General features: G+C 46.9%; 1 protein-coding gene and 1 non-coding gene across 5 annotated transcripts in view; both read left to right on the plus strand.

The window, feature by feature from the left end:
- The window catches only part of LOC142565561 (putative phospholipid-transporting ATPase IIB), a 61,846-nt gene extending 57,604 nt beyond the window's left edge, over nucleotides 1–4,242 (plus strand). For all 4 annotated transcript variants that reach the window (XM_075676271.1, XM_075676270.1, XM_075676272.1 and 1 more), the window contains 4 exons: nucleotides 2,390–2,498; nucleotides 2,621–2,678; nucleotides 2,786–2,989; nucleotides 3,731–4,242. In XM_075676271.1, coding sequence (XP_075532386.1) covers nucleotides 2,390–2,498; nucleotides 2,621–2,678; nucleotides 2,786–2,989; nucleotides 3,731–3,864 — 505 coding nt within the window. In that variant the 3' untranslated portion in view covers nucleotides 3,865–4,242. The remainder of the gene's footprint in view (nucleotides 1–2,389; nucleotides 2,499–2,620; nucleotides 2,679–2,785; nucleotides 2,990–3,730) is intronic.
- Nucleotides 4,243–19,767: 15,525 nt separating this feature from the next.
- On the plus strand, nucleotides 19,768–19,839 carry TRNAE-CUC (transfer RNA glutamic acid (anticodon CUC)). Its single transcript has one exon. It is a non-coding gene; the product is annotated as a tRNA-Glu (tRNA).
- Nucleotides 19,840–20,466: the final 627 nt, after the last annotated feature.

Here is a 20,466-nt window from a genome sequence, read left to right on the forward strand (position 1 = left end):
TTACAGTCACTGATCGATAATTCAGACTCGACGGGGACCGCCGAAAAGTCCCAAGTAATCGTGAGTCTGAAATTACGGATTAACCTGAAAATGAGCAACTTTATTCCACAAATGCCAAAAAAATGTGCCACATTCTCAGATCGTCCCTTTCGAGGACACTTTCAATTTCGCATGGCTAGTGCAAGGCACATCTACGTCTTCAAGCAATGGCATTCTTGGCACAGTGCCAAGCACGCTATGTTACCACACTGTGGAAATCTTGCCGCCCATTTACGTGTCCGGTGCTAGTCACTCGAAATATTAAAATATTAAAGTACGCATCTTTGAAAGTGATCGTCCAAGACTATGGCCAAAGTTAGTCAGCGTGTTGCTGCTTGCGCATAAGCTTGCCTTTGCCCCACATATTCCGTGTCCACGATTTTCTAGCAGTATCCTTTATGCAACTTCTTTTCACTCTATTCGCACTTCGTCAGTCGTCCGCACATGTCATCAATAGGAGTAGCCAGCCATGAACGGTGGATAAGAGCGGCATAAAATCAAATGGAAGGCATTGCTACGAAATCGCAGCTCATATCTCGACCATTGTAATGCTGTTGCTACAGACAGACAAAAGTACAGTCCGAATTCTTATCGGCGACTGCTAGATCGACTAAGTTTCGCTATTTTCGGTTTTCAGGAGGCTGCGGTAACACATCAAAACAAAAATATCGCTATTTCTGCTAGACTAGGTGGCCAAATTGGCACACAGTCGAGCATTTGGAGTCTGAATTATCGCACTATACACTGCAAGGTGTCCGAAATTTCGTTCATCCTTATACATTAAGTCTATGGCGCTAGTAGCGGTGTCACAGAGCTGTCCGAATAATCAAGAATGTCCGAATTATTGATTGGGGACTGTATAGTGAAATAAATATTCCTGCTGTAAATATATGCATCTGTGTCTGACTATTCTATACTACTATTCATATTTGTGTTTGAAAAAAGGACATTCTTCCACCTCTACTTTAAAGCCTTCTTCATCCATCAAGCATTCAAAGCACCAAGAAAATCAAAACTCCATTGCACTGTCATGTCCGCTCAAGAAGCAAAAGGCGGGTTAGATGAAAGGCGAAAGAGAAGGAAGATGAAAACATGTTTCTCTCAACTTCTCCATGTCTCCAGAAACGAAGACGACTTGCAGTTCCAGTACTTGAAAGGAGCATCTTGTGCACACCTGAAAATGATTTCTACAACCGACACCGCGTGAAACAGTGCAATACTTACTGTGCATAATATTGCACCAGCTATCGTGTCACTGCTTTGCATTATGTCAGGTGAAACTGCAATTTCTTTCTTTTTTTCTTTGATGGCACTGACAGCTTCACACATGCTGTTTCCTCCAGCATTGCTAGTTCCGTTTGCATATGCAGCACATTTCTTGTAGGGACATCTTTGCTTTTACCCTTTGACTACCACTCAGAAACCGACCCTCGCACATCCCCTGCCACTCCCGAGTATACTCGTTTTCTGTATACAGTGCACTCACTGCATCTACAGCAGCAAGTAGGGCCAAGAAGGCCACTGCGTTTTTGTGCAATCTATGGAGAGGTCGTATAAACAAAACACTTGTAAGTTAAATTGATGACAGTAAGTACAGTGCATATCTCATGGCTGTCTTGCTTATACTCTGCAAGGGAGCCATGGAAAACGTGTTTGGCAGATCTGTTCGAACTTTCACAGACTGAAAGATTAATTATTGTTGACGAAACCTGAAACGGAAGAAAGCAAGGATAAAGATTGCCTCAATGTACCATGAAATGTTCACTGAACCAATGCACAAGAAAACCCAGCAGGTGCTGAAGAACAGTCGAAAATATACCCACCGGTGAAAGCATGAAGTTACACAACTTAGCTGTTTTGTGTGTCTTAATTGGAGGAGTTGGCTTACTCCTGTATCTTCCATATGTTTTCTGAAAATTCTAAAATCTACCGAATATTCTTATTTGACCATATTAGCTATGAATATCCTGATTATATATATATATGGTTCAGACTTTATATTTGCCTGAACTACTAAAAAGTGACGCTTGCTATGGGTAAAAAAGAAGGGCCTTTGCACAACATGTATGTAGGTTTTAAATATAACTGTCTTGTTGTGTGCTAATGAGGAAAGTGCAAACCACCAGATTAAGTTAACCAGGTGCCGCAGCTTAGCTGTGCAACTTTAAATGTGTTGACGAATGGGGTTTATGCCCAGCAAGAAAAGCAAAAGGATTCAGTACCCTAGAAGAGGAGTGTTATCCAAAGTGTCAATTTCGCAAACTTTTAGAGTAAGGGCAGCTCACAGGACATTCGGTCATTCACAGAACATTTTTATAATTAGTGTTAATCTTATTTTTAATTATTTCAGGTATGCCACCGTGTATACAATGTTTCCTGTTTTTTCACTGGTTCTGGACCAAGATGTGGAACCAAAAATAGCCCTCACTTACCCTGAGCTCTACAAGGAACTTTCAAAGGTACTTTATCCTCCTTTTGCAGATTGCTTGATATTTTGTGCACTGTTCAGATGTTATTGCGCTTAGCTGGGTATTATGACAGAATGGTCCGTGTTTAAAAGCTGTGCCACCTTCTTCTGCAGGGGCGATCCCTGTCTTTCAAGACATTCTTCATATGGGTGTTAATCAGCATTTACCAAGGTAATCTATTCTATGGTTACTAAAGCTGCACAGTCTTTCTTGGATAACATTTTTTCTTTTGTTCATTATGACTGAATTGACCAGACTTTACTTTTTTTTTTTTGCAGGTGGCATTATTATGTATGGAGCGCTGTTGCTCTTTGAAGATGAGTTTATTCATATTGTTTCCATCAGTTTTACATCTTTGATTTTGACGGAGCTGCTGATGGTTGCCTTGACAATACGCACTTGGCACTGGCTAATGATTGCTGCTGAAATGCTTAGCCTTGGCATATATGTCGCTTCACTTTTTGCTCTCAACGAGTTTTTTGGTAAGTTCAAGCAGTGCAGTTTGTTTCCACTTATATTGCAAACTTGACACTTATGCATGTTCTTGCATGTGCAGTAGTAGTTTGTTCACAAGCACAGCATGCAAAAAGGTGTATTACCCCTTCAGTCAAAAATTATGGTGGACTGCTGATCAATGTGTCGGAGTTATAAAATTTTATTCCAAGGCGCTGCAGACTTCGTAGAAAAAAAGTCAAGGTAGTAGGATGATGCTATGTACGTTTTATAGTCAGTATGCATAATCACAGAGTAATTGAATATCAATATGGTGCACAGTCATGTTTTTTTTAAATTAATAACTGTTACAAGAAAGGAAAAAAAAAATTATCTTGCAATTGCTAACAGAATGCAGCATGTCGAACATCCCGTCAAATATGGCAGTACATTAACTATAGCGGTTGTGTGTAGTAACACTGAGCCCACTGAACTGAAACCCCCTGCTACTCTGAGTTTACAGGAGGTTCGATTTACGTGCAACAGAGTCTCAGACACTTGTTTCCTTGCCACCGCTGGCCAAAACTCGCAGAAACAAATTGTTTACAGAGATGTGTACACCGCAACTGAAGGGGTTATATTTTGCAAATGTGGAGTTTGTAGAGAATCTCGGTAGGTTCGCTTTATGTGCTTTGCATTCCTTCATTACCATTTAAGTAAGCCTTGTCCTTTCTACCTTGTTTTTCTTCTCATTGGTGTGTTAATATATGAAGATCCTTTTTTTTTTTTAGATACCCAGTTTATTCAAACCCCTGCATTCTTGTGGAAAGTTACAGTGATCACGTTGGTGAGCTGTTTGCCACTCTACATTCTCAAGTACCTTCATCGGAAAGTTGCGCCATCAATCTACTCGAAACTCACATGACACAATTGCTGCAGACTCTGTGTGCATGTGAAGTGCTCTGCATTCAGAATAATTCTGGGTACTGCAATTTTGTGTGCTCTTATCTTTTTTCTTTTTCTTTGCTGGCATGTCTGGCCTTATTTAATAGTTATTTCGACTGCAGTGATGGTTTTACCCAGTAAGGTATAGCTGGGAGGAATTATGATTGCGAAATTTAACCGTATGAGGTTGAGTTAAGTTATTGATGTCAATTGTTATTGTTTTTCTGCATTTTTTTATTCTTGCTGTCGTATTGGGACAGCGTTGAAGTAATCTAGTAAAAACAAATATTGACTGTTGCTTGCAAAACGGTTAAGGTGCACCGGCGTGTGTTGGTTAATAAAGATTGAATTGCAAGTGTTTGATGTCTGTACAACTTTTATGTGCAAGTTTTCTAGCTTTTGTATTGTCGGCCCGGGCGTGTGGAGTACGTATGAATGCTGTGGCTTCGTCTGATGCTGTATGCAAAATTTATGTAGGGGACTACATTACAAGGCCACCCACCAGGTTTCGGCATTGAAAACAAACAATTTTGGTGCATAGGTCATGTCTGATGCTGTGTGCAAAGTTTATACAGGGGACTACTATTAGAGGGCTGCCCAACAAATTTTGGCATTGAAAACAAACAGTTGCAGTGCATAGAGCATGCTATGACAATTGTGTGTGCAAAATATTAACACTTATGTACGCTCCAAATACAGCTGAACATTTAAATGAAAGTCCACTCACCCTTAGTTCGAGGGAAACCAGTTTATTCTCCAGGAATAGATGTTAAAAAATGTATGTTTCACCTGCCTAGTTGCAGGTTCCGTTTTCCATGCACAAGTAGACAGGAGCAGCAAACGGGCAATTCTCATAAAAGGCAGAATGTGCAAAACCATCACTGGAACTGCACTGCACAAAATTTAAATATGAGGAGAGAGAGAAAGAAGGCAATGCTTGTGACGTAAACATGCTCAAGGAGAGGTGTTGACGTGATGGGGGCTGCTGTCCCTGATGTAATAAAAACGCTTTGTTTAGAAGGGCCTTGAGCTACGTACAGAAGGGGGAGAAAAAAAAGGCAAGCACCTGTTCTCATCGCTTTATGATTTAATTGGTCATGAAGGGTCCCCTCACTGGGCTCTATCAGAAATTTTGTTTATACACTGGAGGTTGTAATGTGCCATCAGGATGCTTTCTAATGTAACCATTTTTCAATTTCATTCAGTGTGTAGAAATTGAACTGTCTTATTGCTATGCTGCCACGAGGCAAGGTTCAATGACAACATAGACTCGCTCTTCTTTTGCCTTGACTAGCATCTGTAAATGACTTTCCTTCTCTCTATTCTTCCATACGGAGCCGAGGGACTACGTTATGTTTACATCTCAAGTCTCGCCTCAGTTTTTTTTCCTTTCTTTTTAATGCAAAAGCATCAAATGGCCCATTAGCGAAAAAGCCAGCGTCTGTAGCAGCAAAACGGCACCTAAATCCCATTGGCTGCTATGCTGCGTCAGGTGTGCACCTCAGTGGAGCAGAGCGGGCGAAACGGAACACCTGCTGCAGTGGTAGCACACCAGGCGTTGTGTAAGGGGAGAGGGCATAGCCGTGACGCTGCGCGCCTGCCGGCCTTGGTGGCCACTGCTGCTTGCTCAGTCTCTCGTTGTGCAGGACGTCAGTGGCATGCAGCGTCCTTGATTTCTCAGCAATATCGTCCAAATGAGTCAAGTCTACAGCCAACTTGCTAACATAGAAACTGTACCAAAAAAAAATAACCCGCACCAGTTTAACAGCAAAACTCGATAACATACCCTGCAGGAAAACTCTAAAACATTACTCTAAGCGCAAAACTCGAAGGACCGCTCAGCAACGTTCTTTTGTACATTACTGCTTTCACATTCACAAATCAAGAAATGGTTAGGTGTCCTCATTCTTTTTTCTTTTTTTCATTTTTTGTTGTGCAACTCACTTTCAGTGCTATTAAGACAACTTGGCTTGTTGGTTGAAAAAAGCTCACATGCAGGATATCTGTCCTGTATGTTTCTTCTTGTCTGTTGTTTTTTATTGTGCTTAAGTTAGTGTCTAAGCTTTCAGAAAAGCCGCAGTTTCACTCAAGAGGCAGAGCATTGATTGCGATAGCAAATTATTAGACAGCTATGTGAAATAAGGTAAATATCCTCTTACTAACTACGAGGTTAGGTGCCAGAGAATGCAGAGCAAGCAAAGAGTGATGTTCAAGTTTCCAAAAGAGCCCACGAAACACAAGGCATGGGAGCTGAACGTGAGACCATAAGACTGGCAGGCTTTAGACACTTAAGTGGTGTGCTCCGAACACTTCATGCCAGAAAGCTGCATGCCCGGCCCGCGCTATCTCGCTGAGTTCTATTTTATACCGGAGCACTCGCACAGCGGGGACGATGTGAACCCTTTGAGGTCAAACCAGATGTGCGCGCCCGTCAATGGTGATGACTGGATGGCATGCACTAAAGCTTCAATTACGGTTTCCACTGTTCCCGTTGCATTTGACGCTGATAGTACATGTCCAGAACAAGAATTCAAAAGGTAAATGCAAGGGATCTGCTTGACGTAACCAAAAAACTAAACATAACTGTATATAGTACAGTATTAAAACTCTGTAAAATCCACCACAAATTAGCGGTATACACATCAATTACACTACATAAGGTGATAATCGGAACCACTCTCGCAAAGCAACAACGGTGCAATACAAAGAGTAAGTACAGTATGATGGAGGTGGTAAACAAAAAAATATGAAAGCACAGACTATCTAAACTGCAAGAAGAAGCAGAAAAAAAATTATGTTGAAAAAGAAAGGAACTGAATCTATGAGGTTTGTTGCATTTAAAAGAAAAAGTTGAAATCTAGTTGCTCTAGGAAGCTGATTTTTTATTCAACCTGCCCATTGTTTCTCAATTGTTGAAAATTGTAAAGTTAAAAAAAAAAGCTCAAGTATCAAGTTTACAACTCTAACTGAACTATAAAAACTATGTTACAACACTAAAGTGCACCTAATAATACATCTAAAGCAGACAAATTGCTGCTCTAAAATAAATCACTAATTTGTTTGTAGGGCTTCTGCAAAATCATTGTAATGATTTTATGAGAGCGAATCGGAAAGTCTTTGGCGGGGGGCCCCTACATATTCTATTTTTTAGCCAAGTTACAGCTGTAAATGCGAAATCAACATATCCATTCCCAGCGGTGGACCTTTCTTGGACCAGCCTGGCCTCATCTGCCTGTAGCTTCGTAGCACGGCACTGCTGTCAGTTGTTGAATAGTGTTACTGTATATGCTCCCCTTGGAGCATATACATTAACTATATTGTTGAAGATGGCGGTTGTGCTTCACACATTCACAGCGTACGAGCAACGAAGTATAGATATGAGAACTGCCGACAAGCTCCGGTCATTTCACTGGGAGAGCCTAGACTACTACAGGCGAGACTTTGCCCCCAGTGATTTCCACGTTTTCAGTCCGTTGAAGATGTTCCTGGCTGGGCAGTAATTCACGTGTAACAATGAAGCCAAGACAGCATTCCGACGGTGGTTCCCACAGTCAGCTGGACGAATTCTACCACAGGGCCATCTCAAATTTAGTGCTGCAATGGTACAAATGAGGGGGTCTGGACCGGTGCGGGGAATAGTTGGACAAATAGTGTAAGGTATGTAGAGTAGTATGTATGCTTGTAATTACCTGTATTTATGTGTACCCTACCGGTACTTCGAACTCTGCTTCCTCAAGGGGCACTTCAAAACCCCGTGCAGCGTCTCAAACAGCAGCGTCTCGAAACGCTATAGCTGTCGCAAGGGGAGAATGCGAGAACGCTCCCCTTGCCACAGTGAGCTATCGGAATACCGTGCGGTTTTTACCGCTGAGAAAGCCCTAGCCGCACTGTAGGAAGTGGTTCTGTATGGAGGGAGAGGTTGGCAGGACTGATCTCCACTAGTGGAGGTCAGTGGTTGGCACTAACCACACTGGGGGAAGAACTAGGATGCTTCGATGTCCTCCTCGCCTGCCGCTTCGTGTGCATTGAGGCACCTTAGGAAAATCTAAGCCGGAAAAACGCAAGCGGCGAGACACATGGTGCGATTTTACGTGAGGTCTGTCGTACGATGCGTCGTGTCCGACTTTCCGCATACGACGATTCGGGACACATGGTACGAATGAGCCAGCGGCCCTCCGCCCAGAACCGGCGCCCCTGCATGGATGCTCTGAATACTGCGTAACTTACGCAAAGAAAGTGAATGAAAACGCGTTGGCACTGCTATCTCGTTTTAAACAAACGGTGACAATATAAACACGTCTATGCGAACACCGTAGGCGTGTTTCCGCAAGGCCGCATTTGTAGTGTCTGCTCCGTTGGCACCTGCCAATGGCTAGGAGCCGGCAGGCGTAGCTCGCTCGGCTGTTGAATCCGACACCGGTGGCGCTTGCGACACGATCGCATGTCGTGTAGTGTCAGCTGTCGTGGCTCGCGGGTGCTCCTGTGCACGAGGCTTCAGCGACTTCGTTCGTAGCTAAGTACTCTTTTATCTTTATTAGCTAGTGTTTTGAAGTGTTTTCTTTTGCATGGAGTAGGGGCGCAAATTTTGAATTCTTGGTAGGAGTAGTAAACGTACCGGCTTTGTCTAGGTCTGGCGGCTCCCCCGTTAGGCCTTTGTGGTAGGAGGGACCTATTTGATAGGCTTATTTAATTCTTTCAGCTAGCTCTTCGAATTCTTACATGGAGTAGGGAGTGATAATTCTTTATTTTTGTTTGGGATAGCGGTCGAGGTCTGCTTTGCGTGAGTGATTTGGCGAAATTGCTCGTTGGGCCTAGGGACGTAGGCCTAGCGATGAAATCGAAGAACGGGAAGGCCGCGGGGGACGGGGAGCAAGTGCAGTGCGACGAGTGCCTGCGATGGTGCTTCCTCGACGAGACTAAATTCCAGAATTTAGCAGACGCGGAGGGGTCTAGCTTCACGTGCAGGTCGTGCGAGGGCGTCAGGGAAGCCGTCCAAAAACTGGAAGGGAATTGGGCGGCTAAGTTCGAAGAGCTTAAGGCAAACCTGAGGGAGGAGCTGGAGAAGCGGGTAGCACTGCAGGCGAAAGTTGAAAATTTCGTCAAGGTGGAGGCGGCCCAGGCCGCGCAGTTAGTAAGGACTGTGGCCGAGCTTGAGGAGGAGAAAGAAAGGAGCGCCGAACTGAAAAAGCGGCTGGACGCGCTTGAGACGCGGGCAGCGGGGAATGTCGGGTCAGGACACCAAAGCGGTGGCAAAGACTCGGAAAGTAGGGTAGACCCTACAGGCGAAGTGGGAGGCAGGGAGCCAAAGCAAGCGGTCGCCAGCTCGTCGCCGGTGAATCGGCGTAGCTATAGTGAAGCAGCGCAACACGCCCCGAGTGAGGCGACGCTGCAGCCACAGGCAGCTGGAAAGAGCGGCACCTACCTTGAGGCCGCCACGCGGAAAAAGCAGGAGCCCAAGGGACAATGCCCTTTGTCGAGTCCGAATCACGCAGAAAAGGACACAGGGAAGCAGAGAGAGGTAGGAGAGAGTGAAAGGGTGATTATCGCTGGCGACTCAAACATGGCTGGTTGCTCAAAAGCAATTGTGGAGAGGGTGAAGGGCGACAAAAGAGTGGCGGTAGGGACATTTGCAGTGCGGACACTGAGTTCTGTCATGGAGCGAGCAAAAGGAAAGCTCACGGAAAATGCCCACGTGCGCAACCTTGTCGTAGTAGCAGGTGGGCTAAATGACGTCCTGAACAGGAAAGGGCCAGGACTAGCCCAGCGCTTGGCGAAGGGGGTGGACGACTTGCGCGAGCTATCCCCTCAGGTGCAGATCGTGGTGTGCACGGTGCCGGAGGTGCCTGTGCGTGACAGTCACGTACAAAGAGCCGTAATGGCTGCCAATGAGGCAATATGGAAAATGAGCCGAGAGAAGGGCTTCGAGGTTGTCGAAGTAAACAGGGAAGGGAGAAGTTGTGGTGGTTTTAAACGAGATGGGATCCACTTCAATTACAGGCTAGCACGAGAAGTGGGCTGGCGAATTGGGGGTTGCGCTGTTGCTTTTTTAGGGGGTCCGCGGGCGCTCAGGAGGTCAGAGTAGGTAGTAATGAAGAAGGTCCCCTAGGGGAACATCAGAAGAGCATCGCCGTCGATAACAGAAAAAGGAGGAAAGCAAGAAGAGCTCACCATGCAATAGGCTACGTAAACATGCAGGGCGGCAGAAGAAAGGAAAAGTGGGCAGAAATTGAGGAGCAGTTACATAGAGAACAAATAAGGGTGTATGCGGTTACAGAAACGTACCTTAGAGACTCGGAAGAGCCGCCAGTTATTGAGAATTTTGTATGGGAAGGGGGGTGCAACAGAACTAAGTCGGAAAGAAAGGGAGGGGGAGTCGGAATGCTCATCCATCAGGGAGCCAAATGGAAAAGAGTAAATTCACAATGTCAAGAGCATCTTTATTATCAGGTACAATGAGTGGGAAAGAAACTTGGCTGGGAGTTACGTATTTGTGGACCGGAAATAATTGCACAGAGAAGAATAAAGAGTTAGTGGAATGCATAAGCGCTGATATTAAGGGTTTCGGGAATGGTGCTGAGATTGTCCTATTAGGTGACATGAATGCCTACATACAGGATTTAGATGGCTATACCGACAATAACGGGAAGTCAATGCTAGACCTTTGCGAGCAACATAACCTCGTGATCGTGAATACAGGGCCTAAGTGTGAAGGACAGATCACGTGGGAAGTGGGAAACCGGCAATCGACCATTGATTACTGTCTGATGACAGAAGGAATTCATGATAAGTTGAGAGAAATGGTCATCGATGAGGAAGGGTTTAGCAGCATAGGGAGTGACCATAAACGCATCATTTTTAAAATGGGATATGTAGTTGGGAAAGAGAGCAAGGAAAGCACAATGGCCAGTCCAAATTTGAACGCTGAACAAATAGCAAATATAGTCACTAGAGTTGAGGAAGAACTTGGCAAGTGGCCAAGTAAGGAGTGGGAATATGGTGAGCTTCTAAGTGTAATAACGACAGAAATACGGAAAGAGAAACAACATGTTCGTTGGAAAGGGAAAAAGGAACCGAAAAGCTGGTGGAACAAGGAGATACGAGAAGCGATCGCCGAACGACAGAATACATCTCGAGAGCACAGGCAGGCAAAGAAGGCGCAGTTGCCACAGGATGAAGTAACCAGTAAATGGGAAATATACCGGGAGAAAAATTCTATGGTTCAAATACTGGTGCAAGCAAAATTAAAAGGTGAAAGTGAACGTTAGTTGTCAGAAATACTGAGAAAAAGAAGGCCGCACCTAGAATATTTTGGAATCACATAAAATTATTAGGCAGGAAGTAACCTGTTTGTTCTTACTCAGTGTATTGAAATATCAAAATCAGAAAGCAGACCGTTGTATGTGGCCTTTTTGGACATTACAGGGGCCTACGACAACGTAGACCGCAACATTTTGTGGGATATTCTGGAAGGGGAAGGCTTAGAGAACGATTGTCTACAGCTTTTGAGAGAGATTTACCTAGAAAATACCGTTTGCGTTGAATGGGAAGAGATGAGGAGCGCGGAGAAAGTTCATGTCAACAAGGGACTGAGGCAGGGGTACCCTTTATCCCCGCTGCTGTTTATGATGTACATGGTGAGGATGGAGAGGGCGCTAGAAGGAAGTAATATCGGGTTTAATCTCTCATACAAACAGGCAGGTACAGTAGTAGAGCAGCAGCTTCCAGGTTTATTTTATGCGGACGACATTGTGTTGCTCGCTAACAAGCAAAGTGATTTGCAACGTCTGGCAAATATCTGTGGACAGGAAGGCAACAATTTGGGTTTGAAATTTAGTGTTATAAAATCAGGTGTTATGGTATTCAATGAAAACATTGAACAGACAGTGGAGATGCAGGGCCAAGAAATACCTCGGGTAACAGAATATAAATACCTTGGTATATGGATAAACGAAGGCAATGTATAAATGGAAACACAGGAAAAAACCTAACAGTCAAGGGGAAGAGAAATGCAGTCATAATGAAGCACAGAGCGCTATGGGGATACAGTAGGTACGAGGTCCTCCGAGGTATGTGGAAAGGGGTAATGGTTCCAGGACTTACTTTTGGAAATGCGGTTGTTTGCTTTAAATCAGGGGTACAATCGGGACTCGACGGGAACCAAAGGTCAGTGGGTCGCCTCGCATTGGGCGCTCACGGGAAGACTACAAATGAAGCTATGCAGGGGGATATGGGCTGGACTAGTTTTGAAGTGAGGGAAGCTCGCAGTAAAATTGAGTATGAAGAACGGCTGAGGAATATGGAAGAAAGTAAATGGGCTGGGAGAGTGTTCAGGTATCTGTACAGGCAAAACATTGATTCACAGTGGAGGAAAAGAACTAGGAAGCTTACCAGCAAGTATGCGGCCTGTGGGTTGGGCAACACAGCAACAAAGAAAGTCAAGCGGAAAGTCAGAGAGGCTGAATTAATCTCATGGGTGGCGGCAATGGAAAAGAAACCTGCCATGAGTAACTACTTAAGAGGAAAAAACGAAATCAGGAAAGAAACCATTTATGATAACTCAAAGGGAAGCTCATTACTTTTCGAAGCGAGATCGGGATGGCCTTAGAACACGCACCTATAAAGGGAGATATAAGAAGGAAGAAGAAGCATGTGCTTGCTGCGGTAAAGCTAGGGAAACGACGCAGCATATTTTATTAGAATGTGAAGACGTCTACCCAGCGGTCGATTTAGGCACCACTGGCCTCCTTGAAGCCCTTGGGTTCAGCGGGAGTAGTGGTAAAGCAAACAGGTCCGCAATAGACATTAGTAAGAGGCGATTGGAGGATTGGTGGAAGAAAAGTAGGGAAACGACAAATGACGGAGACGTACAAAAGCACAGTTCGCAATAGGGGATCAGAAGATTGGGACGTGGTAGTTCATAGGGTCTTTTTTTTTTTCATTAGTTAACCTAGGTAGGATATAAGCAGCATAGTAGCAAGAGCTTGGTGGCGCAACCCACCGCCCAGTTCCAAAGGGGACGCTTATAACATCCATCCATCCATGCAGCTCGTATACCGAAGCGCCTATGTTCGTCGGCACAATGTGTACGGAATCGTTTGACTTTATCGACGCCGATGGGAGCGAACGAGCAAGCAGGCGAGCTTGCGATTGCTGGGAGACGGTATAGGCCTAGCTCGCCGGCCGTCTATTCCGTGGCGGACAGCCGGTGCGACGCGTGCGCAGCTCGTAATAAAGCGCCTATATATTCGTCAACGCAGTCAACGTCTGTTCATTTAAGTTTTCCCGACGCCATTGGTCGCGATGAGAAAGTACGCCATTCAGGCGAGCCGCTTCGCATAGAAGTGTTTTGCAGGTCTACCACGTGACCATGACGTACACGCTACCGGCTTTGTCATTGCCTGCGGACGTCCGACCTACGTGGCAATCGTAAGTTGATCGCGTGCGCGGCGTGCGATTCGACGCGGGGTTGTTGTACGACCGCACGCCAAGTTTCATCCTAGACGCCAGCGCTCGTTTCTCCCCTGGCGGAACGATTTCATCTCCAACGGGTGTAGGTTTCCGCCGCCGCTTCCCTTGGCGGTCGCGCCCGCGTTGAGTTCGCGCTGCGCGCGCAACGTCTCTTCAATGCGACGGCGCCTCTTCGGATGACCGGAAATTATTGTGTTGTTAACTGTCATGACAGCAATGTAAACACGAAAGGGTTGATGCCACCAGTGATATTCTGCCGATTCACAAGAAAATGGTACGAAAAAAGCAGACGACAGACATGGATTACTGCGGTGCGCGGAGCGAAGTAAACAACTGGCAAGCGAAGCGTTCGACGAGCGCTTGTCCTGTCTTCTTTCTAGTGCTTCGTTTGTGTGTGCGCTGCCCAAGAATGGAAACCACTTCTGTTGTATGCGCTAGCAGCGGCCGAAGTTCACGCGTGCCGAGAAATTGAATATGTGCGCGATGCATTGAACATGGCCGGAGTTCATTCCCGCTTCACCACTGCACCGATCGATCGAGTTACTGGACGATACACGCCCGTGTCTTGGTCGCGCCGGCATTGCTGAAGCAGGAATGATTACTAATACTTTCAACTTCCGTCTCTTGAGCACTGTTAAAAAATGGCCAAGCTGTCTACATTGCTGCCTCTATTACATATTGTAGGGGACGTACTAGTTAAAGTTGTGTGCGCATGTCGTAATTGTGCAATGCAGCGATATATTTTGTTTATTTCCGCACAGTGTCGATGGAAGTCCGTTGTCGCCATCAGTGACAGCACGGATTTGTAGCAAACATATTGTGAGAATCTGCAAAAATGACTTTAGCTCGTATGTGCCGTATGTATGTGCCGCATCGTATGTGCTGACGATTTTTCCGGTGGTACATACGATGTCGTTTCCAATTACCTGCTCAGCGTCACTTACATGGTTAAGCAGACGCTGCCCTTTCGCGGCATTGCAGCCATAAAAATAATCGTCAAGTGTACCGATCTTCTTAAAGGCAAATAGAAGCGTGTACAGTCTGTTTCACACTTAGGGGAAAACTCGGAACGTATTGCATCGCGATGCGGCAAGCAATGGAGTCGTGCGGCGGCAGCAGATCGAGCAGGCGCCGACGCTCGAGGGGCGGTGTCGTGATCTGCGTCGTCTGCTACGGCGGCGCGCGCTGGCCGCATTGTCAGGAAAGGAGCTACTGTCTGGGGCAGTGCACCGATTTCATCGGTACTGCGGGAACTGAGCTGATATTCTTTACTAAACGTTGTGCGTCGCCAAACTCTGAGCCTTCTTTGGCGATAATGGAGTTCCACAAACTTCTTTTGACACCATGCTTCGTTTGTTCTTTCGAAAGGCCGAGGTACTGAGCGCGTGCACGTATATTTCTTCACTGTGTGTGCTACCGTAATAAACAGCGACAAGATGCACCAAGATGTGCGCGCAACGTGCTCAGTCTTTGTTTGACACGAAAAGAAAACAAAGCGCTCAACAATGATAACTATGGGGGTCGAACACGATGAAACAAACGGATACGATTAAAGGAATGTTTTAGGTTAAGACAATGAGTTGGAAGTGATTTTTCTCGACAATCATTCACTACACCAGACAGACCCTGCCCGCCGGCGGGGAATTGGACACGTCACGCTCGGAACTTCAGTTAGCATCTCGCCATGTCCCCAGCGGCAGCGATGACAGCGCTCATCCTGGAAGGCAGTGAAGTGTAGAATGACTTGATCAGGGATGTGTTCATTCGCAGCACGTCTCAGTCGCTGACGATGGTGGATCGAAGCCTATCCTCGGGCGACTGATAGAGGGGATGGTGCGGCAGCGATACTTTCAACGAGCCCCAGACATCTTAAATGATGTTGGCGCCCGGGGATTGAGGCGACCACTCCAAGAGAGCGACTGCGTGCTCTTCAAGCAGTTCTTGCACAACACGAGCAGTGTGGATCGGCGATCTATCGCGTTAGAATATATAGTCGCCTTCCAGAAACGGGCCGTCAAGAATGTATGAAATCAGTACGTCGTCTATGACTGCCCTGCAGCGATGAACTTACCTTCGAGGCGTATCAGTGGGCGTTGCACAAAGCTTAGTAAAGAATACCGGCTCATTTCACGCAGTAACGATGAGATCGGCGCCCTGTAACTGACAGTAGAACGTTTCCCGACAATGCGGCCAGCGCGCGCCGCCGTAGCAGACGACGCCGTTCAAGATCCCGCCCCTCGAGCACCTGCGCGAGCTGCTGCCGCCGCCTGACACAAGCTCTCGCCGCATCGCGATGCAATGCGCTCTGCGTTTTCCCCTAAATGTGAAACATACTGTACATCGCCCTTCGAATGAAATGTCCACGCGCACACACGTAGGCACACACCGCGCGCGGCACGAAACGTTCCCAAACACGCGCAGTGCAGGGGGCAATCAAGGCGATGCGAACGAGAGGTGGGAGAGGGGTACCACCCGTTAATAGAATTTTGCTTCGCATGCGGCGCTCTCAACGCCTAAAGTCCCTTAAACTTCGTAAAGTAGTGCCACGCTTTGAAGAACGCCGCCTCCTCCTCCAGCGCTCTGGCCGAAGCCGACGCCGCCTCGCTATTGGCCTAATGGCATCACGTGGCCCCTTGCGCCGGCTTCGTTTGTTTACAGTCGCGCTTCAGTGCCATCTTTGCTCGAGAAGCGGCGCTTGTTGGCGGCATTCCTTCCGTTCCTATTCTGTGTTGTTTTGATCTTGTGAACGCCTTGAAGGATGTTTTGTGGCAAGTGCGACGCCGCTTCACGTCATTTTCTGTTACCATGACCTGCTGCGCGTTTGGATGCCAATATAGTTTTAGCAAATGCAAGAATATGTTCGCGATACCGTCCGGCAAGCGCAACGCGTTAAGAAGAAAGACATGGCTTCACCGAATCGGGAGGGAGAACTTCCGACCAACTTCCTCCGCGCCACTATGTGATGTAAGTTGTGGCTCTCTCAGAGTATTGTATGTGCCAGGCTTGCGTATTGTGCTGCGGGCAATAATGTAGTAGATATTGCACAGTTCACTGTGCATGTTGTCATTTGTACGCACGCTTTAACACGATTTTTACGCAACGTCTGCTTTGCTTATATGCGCACTACGTGGTCGTGTTAGTCATATTTGGTGCGCTTAATCGTTTTGAAAGCCAACCGGCTTGAGTTCGCAGGCACGCGAGGTTGCGTGCGATAACGTGATTACGAAATTTTTAAGATTCAGCGCAGTCCTTTTGATAAAATTTCAGTCTCGATCATGAAAGCGCCTCAGGAAAGCAACTCTCTGCCTTTTGTGGTTACTTACTAGCCTTCTTTAGATTGACTAGCTTTGTTTGCCACATTTGTTCGTGTTCCTCGTTGGCGGTCGCCCGGTGGATTTGCGATACAGAGGCACCGATGAAAAGCGTGCGTGCTCTCCAGAAACCGTGTTACGCGGTGCGTTCGTCGTCGAGCGACCGCATCATAGGTAATTGAGACGTATGTGCTAATTCGCGTGAGCTTTAAAGTGTGCGAAGCTTAAGATGCGGTGGTGGAGCACTCGCAAAGAAAACGTGCGGTCGCCCGCCCGTTCCCTGGCTGGTTTATACCCGTGTCACACGGGTGTTTGGAAGGCCTTCCAACCGATAGTCAGTTGACTCAAAGGTCAAGTTCGAGCTGTCACACGGGCCGTTTCGAAGGCCGCCGAGTCAATAGTCAATCGAGTCAACGGAGCACCTTACAACTCTATCGAAATCTCGATGGCCTTTGAGCAACGGAAGCGGAAACAGCGCGTACATGCCCTCTCGTTCACAGTGTGCTCGTACTCACGGTTAGAAAAAAACAAATCAAACCAAAATGCTCCAAAAATACTATATATGAGTGTTATTAATTATTGAATAAAGTATTTTTGCCACTTGATATGTGCGGACACATACTAAAACGGCAGCCGCATCGAGCGGCGCAAACGTTGCCGCAATTTCGCTACTCAACAACTTAAAAACTAAACATATATGTATGGCGATGTATAAACAAATTATTTTATTGTATAAACAAACATAAAGGAAATTATAGGGCTTTTAAGAGGTTTCAATGTTGTTTAACTTTTTGTGACATGAAAACGAAAATAAAGATCCGCAACGCCACACAATTTTGCGAGAAACGCCTGAACCGCTCAACGGCCTTTCAAAAGTGCCGTGTAGCAGCGCGACAACTCCTTCGAGTCGATAGAGTTGTGGCGTTTCGAAGGCCGTCGACTGGAAGGCCTTCCAAATGTGCCCGTGTGACACAGGTATAGTCGTCGTTCGTGCTTAGTCGTTTGCTCGTTCGTTCGCACGCTCGTTTAGTCGTTTGCTCGCTCGTTGAGTTCGCGCGCTCATATAGTCGTTCGCTTGCTCGTCTATGCCACTATTAGTTTCTACAGTCATTATGCCTAATTGAGACGCGCTTGCTGTAGGACTCTTAGGCTGGTGCGTTTATTTACGCAATGAGACAATAAATGGTGCACACGGACTTGTGACTGCAAAGGCAAATCTGTAATGCACCTGTGTGAAAATAAACTGTTAACTTGCAACTCGAATGCCGTTTCATATCATTTTAACCTATGGATAAAACATCATTTCTCTTGCCGGAATTTCGGCCGCGTCATGGCGGGGGGATTGTTGGCGCGATCATGACTTCACTAATAAAGTCATGTCTCGCAAATGTTACTTCGAATGGAGTGCAACCGTCCTGAATGCATGCACCTCAGTACAACTCGGTTCGCGACAAGTACGTCACTTAGTAAACGGACGAACAAACGCACGATGAAGTGTTATTCGTGATAAGTCATTAACCTGAAAAAATTACTGAAGGCCACAGTGGTCTTGTTTGAGATTGAGTCAAGCATTGTTATCGCGCTCCCGCTTCGCGCACGAATGCTAAAAACTCATTTTATTTTCTTGTGTACGCACAGTCCCGACTGGATGATCGGCCGCGGTATTCCTGTCGGCGTTGGGACACGAGAAACATAATAGCACCAGCGCTCACCTCTGAGGCTTTGCGCGCGCTTAGATTGGCAAGCACGCACGTTGGCGGCACTGTAGCTTGTAATACACTTTCGAACCTCCAGAGCAGTGATTTCCGTCAGCCTTTGTACGTCATAGCTCATACGCGCCGCGAATTCACATGGTAAGGGCGGCGCGGATTCTTTAGGCTGAGGGCTTGCTGGAAGCCAAGAGGTTGTCATTCGATGGTAAACGTGTTATTTACAACCATTCGCAACAAGATCTTGCGACACGCCCTTGACAATTGTTGCGTACCTAATTGTAGGGCACGCGATACATTCGCAGTCGTCAACGCACAGCGTTAACGCTCCTTCAGATACTTTTTTAAGAAATAACGATCAAAAAATGAAAAAAAAGCTGCCGTTACTGAATTTGTACAAGCATCCCACTAGAAATTCTATGCTGTACACGAAGCTACGCGGAGCTGGAAAGCCAAAGTGAACGCCTAAAGAGCACTGCCTTGCTATGCGTGCATTCACTCTGCGAAAGGTCGTCTGCTGCGCTCGAGCATCGTAGGCGGCGCCATGGTCGAGGAGGGAGCGTGAAAGAGAGGAGAAACGAGGAGGAGTGACGGCGGAGGAGGAGAGTGGCACTACTTTACGAAGTTTCAGGGGCTTTATCAACGCCGGCGCAGCAGCGCCGCTCTCGGTGCCGTTCTTGTCCATTGGGCGCGTTAAGTTAGCGCGCTCTGAACTCCAAAGGAGCACGCTCGATTGCGACGCCTTCGGAGCTTAACCAGCTTAACTACAGCCACTGTAACTTAACGGCCATTTTCACCGACTGTTTTCGGGTGCACGAATGCGCCGTCTGGCGAATGTTATGTTGCTTCCGCATCCGCTGTCGCAGTTCGCGCGCTTTTCGAAAATGGCCTCGCCGGCCGTACTCCTGCAGTTCTTGTTAGACGATGAAGAGGTAGAAGAACTTGACGCGCGGCGACGGAGGCAGCAGCAGCGGCTTACGTATGCTATGCAAGCTCAACGTTCGCGCCAAGCTCAAAGCGCGCCAACGCGTTCCCGATCTCGCCTGAGAGCATCACCAGACGCCCGGCTGCGGAGCGGCGAGAGGAACGAGTGGGCAAGGAGAACGGATTTGCATCAGTTGAGAGTAGGAAACACGTCATTTTTCCGGAAGCCGTAGCAGGCGCGCGCTCTCGCGCACCCCGCGCACCGTTTCCAGGATGGGGCGCGTAGAGGGCGCTCCGTAATCACGCACCGGAAGTAGCTTTTTAACCGTTAAGTTTAAAAGAGTGCGCTCTGCTGGCTAGAACGCGCTCGAGTGCCTTAACGCGCCCATTTACACTTGATGTTACCTCTACTGTTGTATTCTAAGGCGCCGTTATTCTATTTGAGAGGTCTATTAAACGTTGCAACTTATCTCCGGCATGGTCTAGTGGTTAGGATACCTGGCTCTCACCCAGGAGGCCCGGGTTCGATTCCCGGTGTCGGAAAGAATTTTTGCGCTTAATTTTTTTTTATCATTGTTTTCTTTAGTACGCGTCGACGTGGGGTGCTAGGTTAGGTTTAGGCCGATGGCCCGCGAAACACGGTCTCCCGTTCGACGCCGCATGCGGCGGATGCTTTTGAGAACCTGTTGAGTGCGGCTGCTAATGCGAACGGTCGTACGACGGATCGCACGCAAAATCGCACCATGTGCCTCACGCTTAATGCCCTATCTATCTTTTTGGAAAAGAGAAAAGAAAATCACGCAAAAATAATTCCCAGCATCAAACTTTCTGAACCACTACTCGGAACGTTGTTTTTGTACGCCTCCGTTGTTTGTGGTCTCCCTACTTTTCTGCCACCAAACCTTCAATCACCTCTTACTAATATCTAGTGCAGACACATGTTTACTTCCCCCTGCTCTCCCTGAGCCCAAGGGCCTCAAGGAGGTCAGAGGTGCCTAAACCGGCCGCTGGGTAGATATCAACACATCCTAATAAAACGTGTGCCTTCGTTTCCCTAGCTCTACCGCAGCAAGCACATGCGTCTTCCCTGATGTACCTCGCTTTATTGACGCTTTTCGCGGCGATCCCATGGGCGCTGCCATGTGTAATCACGTGGAGACGCGTCCATTG

Source organism: Dermacentor variabilis, chromosome 1, assembly GCF_050947875.1.
Source record: "Dermacentor variabilis isolate Ectoservices chromosome 1, ASM5094787v1, whole genome shotgun sequence".
NCBI lineage: Eukaryota > Metazoa > Arthropoda > Arachnida > Ixodida > Ixodidae > Dermacentor > Dermacentor variabilis.